The following is an 8,118-nucleotide window of genomic DNA, read 5'->3' on the forward strand; positions in this document are numbered from 1 at the left end:
CTTGCCAGGGGTTCAGCTTGAGGTGGTGATCCGTCATCCATACTGATATGTCTGCCAGACATGCAGAGATGCGATTCGCCACCTGGTTATCAGAAGGGGGGAAAGGAGAAGATTAGTTGTGTATCGTCAGCGTAGCAATGATAGGAGAGGCCATGTGAGGATATGACAGAGCCAAGTGACTTGGTGTATAGGGAGAAAAGGAGAGGGCCTAGAACTGAGCCCTGGGGGACACCAGTGGTGAGAGCACGTGGTGCGGAGACAGCTTCTCGCCACGCCACTTGGTAGGAGCGACCGGTCAGGTAGGACGCAATCCAGGAGTGAGCCGCGCCGGAGATGCCCAGCTCGGAGAGGGTGGAGAGGAGGATCTGATGGTTCACAGTATCAAAGGCAGCAGACAGGTCTAGAAGGACAAGAGCAGAGGAGAGAGAGTTAGCTTTAGCAGTGCGGAGAGCCTCCGTGACACAGAGAAGAGCAGTCTCAGTTGAATGACCAGTCCTGAAACCTGACTGGTTTGGATCAAGAAGGTCATTCTGAGAGAGATAGCAAGAGAGTTGGCTAAAGACGGCACGCTCAATAGTTTTGGAAAGAAAAGAAAGAAGGGATACTGGTCTGTAGTTGTTGACATCAGTGGGATCGAGTGTTGGATTTTTGAGAAGGGGTGCAACTCTCGCTCTCTTGAAGACGGAAGGGACATAGCCAGCGGTCAAGGATGAGTTGATCAGCGAGGTGAGGTAGGGGAGAAGGTCACCGGAGATGGTCTGGAGAAGAGAGGAGGGGATGGGGTCAAGCGGGCAGGTTGTTGGGCGGCCTGCAGTCACTAGTCGCAAGATTTTATCTGGGGAGAGAGGGGAGAAAGAAGTCAAAGCATAGGGTAGGGCAGTGTGAGCAGGACCAGCAGTGTCATTAGACTTAACAAACGAGGATCGGATGTCGTCAACCTTCTTTTCAAAGTGGTTGACGAAGTCATCCACAGAGAGGGAGGAGGGGGGGATTCAGCAGTGAGGAGAATGTGGCAAAGAGCTTCCTAGGGTTAGAGGCAGATGCTTGGAATTATGATAACATAACAATTTAATCATTTAGTAAAAACAGCATTAAATAGTTGTAATCATTATAAATGATAGTTGTAATAATCAACAATACTAAAATCTTACAGATTGAATGATTGTTAATAACAAGCTAGCAGTAGCAGAACAATGTTTTAGTTAAAATGTCAAGTTCACTAATGCAAACATGTCAAATACAGTACATTATTTTACTGTAGTTAACTATGTCCTACATTAGCACTTACTTTAACTTTTAGTTCGTACTATAAATGTGAGACATCATTTTAATTGGAGATTGCACAATGAATTTCTAATAGTATTCGTTCATAAACATTTCTGAGGATATCACTGGATAGTAAAAGAAGCATGATCCAGAAAAAATACAGTTCAAGTATTCAAATATTCAAGTAAACAAATAGGCATGTCCCTTTTATAACTCACAGTCCCGTCATGAAAGACCATAGCCACACCCACAGCTGAGTCCACATCCTGCCCGTATTCCACAGGTAGAGGAAACACCCTCTTTGCTTCCTGTCTGAGCACCGCGTTATGGGAAAAGGCACTCCCGCTGCCCATTATCCTTTGCACTCCGGCCTCCAGCAGGAAGACAGGGTGCATCATGGAGGTGATATTGTCTAGAACGCCCCAGCACACCGCTCTGGTCATGTGGCCTAGGGAGAGGTTAGAGGGGTGTATTTTTTACACCTGGCCCAGGCTGAGCGGGTCGTGTATTTCCCCCAGGATGGTAGGACTCCAAGGGCACATCTGATCAGCTTCTCATACATGTTGGAGTCTCTCACCTCCACCTCTATAGGTAAAAACATGAAATAGGTGTAATGACTCAGTAGCTCGATCTCTCATGGACTTAACAGGATTTAACATGCCTTCTGTAAGTGACACAAACTTACAGGGTTTGTGACTAAGTCAGTGACAGTATGTGAATGTTTATGAATCAATTGACCTAGCTCATTCATCCAGCCACTCAGCATGCCTACAAGAGTAGCGACCACATTTCCTCCATTGAGCGATGCTGCCACCACCAAGTAGGAGCCATCAAAGTAGAGGAGGTAGGAGATGGAGGAGGTGGGATCAGGGATATTTGGCGGAGTGAAGTCAAGTGGCATGGCATAGGTCAGCTGGGCTGAAGTGCTTATATTGAGAACTGCAAATAGGGATAGAAATAGTTAGCTCAGTATAATCAATGATCAAGTTGTGAATTCTAACCAACCCCTAGCCCCTACCATTAGCATTTAGGCACTCCTGTAGATCTGAAAGATGGATAGGTGTAAGCACAGAATGCTTAGTTTTCCACCTAGCCTATTAGAAAGTGTAAGGTGGAGCTATTACTATATAACTTAAACCTATCCAATCCTCATTCAGCAATACTATTGACATTCAAAGGTCAGACCACCCCTCTTCCCCAGGATTCACCTGCATCTGTCCAGTCAGTCATGCAGGAGTAGACAGAACACTGGAAGTCCCCCAGGGCTGCCCCTACAGGTGTGTTGGCGTGGACGCCATGCCACTCACAGCACGTCTGACCAGCCATGCAGCCAGATGGCACACACTCAGGGAGCAGGTGCACGGGAAAGCCAGCATCCTTCAGACTAGAGCATGCACACACACACAGATGCATGTTAGCTAACACACAACATAACACAACACATCCATTCATATTATGTTCAGTATGTAGTATGTCAGTAATAACAACCTTCTGTACTAAAATATAATTAGTGCTAGAAGAAGAAGATGAAGAAGAAGAAGAAGTAGAAGTAGAAGAAGAAGAAGAAGAAGAAGAAGAAGAAGAAGAAGAAGAAGAAGAAGACCAGGATATTGTGCTCACATATCTATGTTCCACTGGTTGGTGGCAATGTTGAAGTAGCCCCAGCTGGCTGCATTCTGGCCAGTCATCATGGCACAGCTCTCCGAACCACTAAGCATGGACACCACATATTCATGGTTGGTTCCTGCCACAGTGAAGTCAGACAGGAACCCCGGCCTGCATTCAAATGCAGTGAAAAGCAGAATGTCAAGCTTTCTGAATCTATCAGTATATATATCAATCAATCAATAAACTGTATTTATAAAGACCTTTTTACAAGCCCCGTGTAGCTCAGTTGGTAGAGCATGGTGCTTGCAACGCCCGGGTTGTGGTTTCGATTCCCACGGGGGGCCAGTATGAAAAATAATAATAAACGCTCTGGATAAGCGTCTGCTAAATGACTAAAATGTACATCAGCAGATGTCACAAAGTGCTATACAGAAACCCAGCCTATAGTAAACTCCTGCACATAGGATACAGTGCCTTGCAAAAGTATCCCACTCCCTTGGCGTTTTTCCTATTTTGTTGCATTACAACCTGTAATTTAAATGGATGTTTATTTGGATTTCATGTAATGGACATACACAAAATAGTCCAAATTGGTGAAGTGAAATGAAAAAAATAACTTGTTTCAAAAAATTATACAAAATAAATAACGGAAAAGTGGTGCGTGCATATGTATTCACCCCCTTTGCTATGAAGCCCGTAAATAAGATCTGGTGCAACCAATTACCTTCAGAAGTCAAATAATTAGTTAAATAAAGTCCACCTGTGTGCAATCTAAGTGTCACATGATCTGTCACATGATCTCAGTATGTTACGAACCCCGTGGCTTTAAACGTCTAGGGTGGATGGACATGAGACCCGTAACATAATTCATGCAAATTATAAGCGTGACATGGAACAGTGAGAACAAAAACTACACGACAACCATAAACTACCGTCAAACATAAAATATTTATTTTTGAACACACGGTAAAGGTTTGGGAAAAAGGGATGAGCAGGACCCAAGAAATGAAACAATAGTGTAAAACACCCCTAAACTGATCTTGCCTGCCTCAACAACCGCTAAGCTACTGCTAATCATACAAAAATACAGTGGGTGGTCCGCTCAGGTCTAACTAGTGTTTTTAGACAGTTTCCTTCTAAAGGGAAGTACACCAAGGGAACTTGTTCTTCTTTATAACCATAACAGAGTAACCAGCAAATGAGTGAGTACACAAAACACAGGACACCACAGTGTCCATACTTACATACGGAAAATAGTCTAACAAAGTTACCAAACAGAGTAACCAGCAACTTAGTGAGTACACAAAACACAGGACACCACAGTATCCATACTCGCATACGGAAATAGTCTCTCACAAAGTTACCAAACAGAGTAACCAGCAACTTAGTGAGTACACAAAACACAGGACACCACAGTATCCATACTCACATACGGAAATAGTCTCTCATAAAGTTACCAAACAGAGTAACCAGCAACTTAGTGAGTAAATAAAACACAGGACACCTGTGATTAGGGCAGAAGGAGAGGAAAAACACAAAAAGACACAGGATACCTGTATCCGTAACACAGTACATATACACCTTTTCTGAAAGGCCCCAGCTTCTGCAACACCACTAAGCAAGGGGCACCACCAAGCAAGCGGCACCATGAAGACCAAGGAGTTCTCCAAACAGGTCAGGGACGAAGTTGTGGAGAAGTACCGATCAGGGTTGGGTTATAAAAAATATCAGAAACTTTGAACATCCCACGGAGCACCATTAAATCCATTATTAAAAAATGGAAAGAATATGGCACCACAACAAACCAGCCAAGAGAGGGCCGCCCACCAAAACTCACGGACCAGGCAAGGAGGGCATTAATCAGAGAGGCAACAAAGAGACCAAAGATAACCCTGAAGGAGCTGCAAAGATACACAGCGGAGATTGGAGTATCTGTCCATTGGACTACTTTAAGCCATACACTCCACAGAGCTGGGTTTTACGGAAGAGTGGCCAGAAAAAAGCCATTGCTTAATGGCCCAAAAGCCATGTGGGAGACTCCCCAAACATATGGAAGAAGGTACTCTGGTCAGATGAGACTAAAATTGAGCTTTTGGGCCATTAAGGAAAATGGTATCTACAGTTGAAGTCGGAAGTTTACATACACTTAGGTTGGAGTCATTAAAACTTGTTTTTCAACCACTCCACAAATTTCTTGTTAACAAACTAGTTTTGGCAAGTCGGTTAGGACATCCACTTTGTGCATGACACAAGTAATTTTTCCAACAATTGTTTACAGACAGATTATTTCACTTATAATTAACTGTATCACAATTCCAGTGGGTCAGAAGTTTACATACACTAAGTTGACTGTGCCTTTAAACAGCTTGGAAAATTCCAGAAAATTATGTCATGGCTTTAGAAGTTTCTGATAGGCTAATTGACATCATTTGAGTCAATTGGAGGTGTACCTGTGGATGTATTTCAAGGCCTACCTTCAAACTCAGTGCCTCTTTAATTGACATCATGGGGAAATCAAAAGAAATCAGCCAAGACCTCCACAAGTCTGGTTCATCCTTGGGAACAATTTCCAAATGCCTGAAGGTACCACGTTCATCTGTACAAACAATAGTACGCAAGTATAAACACCATGGGACCACGCAGCCGTCATACCGCTCAGGAAGGAGACACGTTCTGTCTCCTAGAGATGAACGTACTTTGGTGCGAGAAGTGCAAATCAATCCCAGAACAACAGCAAAGGACCTTGTGAAGATGCTGGAGGATATAGGTACAAAAGTATCTATATCCACAGTAAAACCAGTCCTAAATCGACATAACCTGAAAGGCCGCTCAGCAAGGAAGAAGCCACTGCTCCAAAACTGCCATAAAAAGCCAGAATACAGTTTGCAACTGCACATGGGGACAAAGATCATACCTTTTTGGAGAAATATCCTCTGTTCTGATTAAACAAAAATAGAACTGTTTGGCCATAATGACTGTTATGTTTGGAAGAAAAAGGGGGTGCTTGCATGCCGTAGAACACCATCCGAACCGTGAAGCACGGGGGTGGCAGCATCATGCTGTGGGGGTGCTTTGCTGCAGGAGGGACTGGTGCACTTCACAAAATAGATGGCATCATGAGGAAGGAAATTGATGTGGATATCTTATCACATCAGTCAGGAAGTTAAAGCTTGGTCGCAAATGGGTCTTCCAAATGGACAATGACCCCAAGCATACTTCCAAAGTTGTGGCAAAATGGCTTAAGGACAACAAAGTCAAGGTATTGGAGTGACCATCACAAAGCCCTGACCTCAAACCTATAGAACATTTGTGGGCAGAACTGAAAAAGCATGTGCGAGCAAGGAGGCCTACAAACCTGACTCAGTTACACCAGCTCTGTCAGGAGGAATGGGCCAAAATTCGTTAAGCACGCTCAAGTTCAGTTTTTTGTTTGTTTCACAATAAAAAATATTTTGCATCTTCAAAGTGGTAGGCATGTTGTGTAAAAAAATAAAAACAATTTCAATTCCAGGTTGTAAGGCAACAAAATATGAAAAATGCCAAGGGGGGTGAATACTTTTGCAAGCCACTGTAAGTGTGAACTGGGTGGAATAGACATGCACTTATCCTACAGGTGCAATTATCAGGAGTCGACTGGCTGTATATGAAGTACACTTATTCCTCAAAATCAGCCCAGTCATGTAGGCATGATACTATCGGCCTATGTACATGTGTCTCATGTACCAGGAGATAGTGACACAACCAAAGCCCGTGGCTATGCTGAGATGTAAGTCTGGGTTTGGAAGAGTAGACAGAAAATGACTGTTGCAGCGCACATCCTGCCGGGTGATCAGCTGACTGGTGTCTCTAGGTCTGAAGAGCTGACCGCTGTCTCCACCTGACCAATCACAGCCTGAGGATATACAGTGATTATAAAGGACTTGTTTGGAAAAAGAGACCTGTGATTTTCTATATAAAAAATCTATATCACATAGGCCTAATAGTGGGTGACACACTATTTATGACCAAAAAAAGGTTTTACCTGTTTGGGCTTTCCAGAATACAACCCCATGCATTTGTCCAGACACCCCAATTCTACTGACATTTTGGAGCTTGTCTCTAGGCAGAGATATGATGCACTCATTCAGATTTGTTATGATTTGTGCAGTGAGCTGCTCTTTGGCCTGCAAAGGAAAACCCAATCATATATTTTTTGAAGAAATCTATAAACAGGATTATGCACAATTTAAGATCAAATACACAGCAGTTTAAACTGCTAAAAAGGCTGAAACATTTAAATCTAGAATATTTTGTTGTTGTAAAATCCTTTGAGTGGCAGGTCGCCTAGCAGTTAAGAGTGTTGAGCCAGTAAACGAAAGGTTGCTGGTTCAAACCCCCGAGCTGACTATCTATCAATGTGCCCTTGAGCAAGGCACTTAACCCTAATTGCTCCTGTAAGTCGCTCTATATAAGAGCGTAAATGTACATCCATACAGTATGGACTTTTAAATTAATTATATATGCCCATTGATTCTTGAAGAATATAACTTATAAACGCCTCGTGAGCTTAGTTCAACTGTCGAACCCCATCAGAACCCCAAATATAAGCTTGTTTTATTCCTATATTTGTAAACAAACACTGTATGGCTTATAATTTTGATATCATGGATGTTCAGTCCTTGCATCCATAGTTCCATCTACGAATTTGACAGTAGTTACATTTCTCCAGGCCGATCTCTCAGTTTAAAAGAAACCCAAAACAGAGTGGGGTTCACCGCATTGTTATTGTTTCAAGGATTCTAGTTCTAAAAGAATAGCTCATTATGCACGGCGATCAGAGAGAGGCGCTGTCACATTCATACATGCGTTTCGTCGCTGATGATATCTGCCTTGGTTGGCAAAGATAAGCTATCCGTTACTGTTTTTGATCTAATATCAAGTAACACGACTTTGATTGAAGTAGTTCCTATATCTTTGCCCAGTACATAGTTCGCCATGGTTGGCTGCTTCTGCGATAGCATTAGGCTCCTTAGCCTATTAATTATTGTACGTTTTTTCCAGAGCCCATTGTTTGTAAACAGAGGGCGCTACTATTTTGATCTAAGGCAGACACCATAGACCAAAGTTCGTTTTGGTCAAAGGTCACAACACATAAATCTTAAAGATGTCACAAAATGTTAAAGTAATTGAATTAAAGAAAATGTGTAATTAAATGTAATAGATAAGCACATTCATCCATTCACTTCATCAAAAACGAGCAGTTGA

At 42.7% G+C, this 8,118-nt stretch overlaps 1 protein-coding gene across 1 annotated transcript; it reads right to left on the minus strand.

The window, feature by feature from the left end:
* Positions 1-1,188: 1,188 nt before the first annotated feature.
* Positions 1,189-7,409, minus strand: LOC121579436 (sedoheptulokinase-like). Its single transcript, XM_041894025.1, has 6 exons — positions 6,896-7,409; positions 6,598-6,766; positions 2,887-3,042; positions 2,475-2,650; positions 2,005-2,205; positions 1,189-1,851 (listed from the first exon to the last, which is right to left on the minus strand). The coding sequence occupies exons 1-6, from the start codon at positions 6,927-6,929 to the stop codon at positions 1,715-1,717; spliced, it is 873 nt and encodes a 290-aa protein (XP_041749959.1). The 5' UTR covers positions 6,930-7,409; the 3' UTR covers positions 1,189-1,714.
* Positions 7,410-8,118: the final 709 nt, after the last annotated feature.

The sequence above is a fragment of the Coregonus clupeaformis genome, chromosome 13, assembly GCF_020615455.1.
Source record: "Coregonus clupeaformis isolate EN_2021a chromosome 13, ASM2061545v1, whole genome shotgun sequence".
NCBI classification, from domain to species: Eukaryota; Metazoa; Chordata; class Actinopteri; order Salmoniformes; family Salmonidae; genus Coregonus; species Coregonus clupeaformis.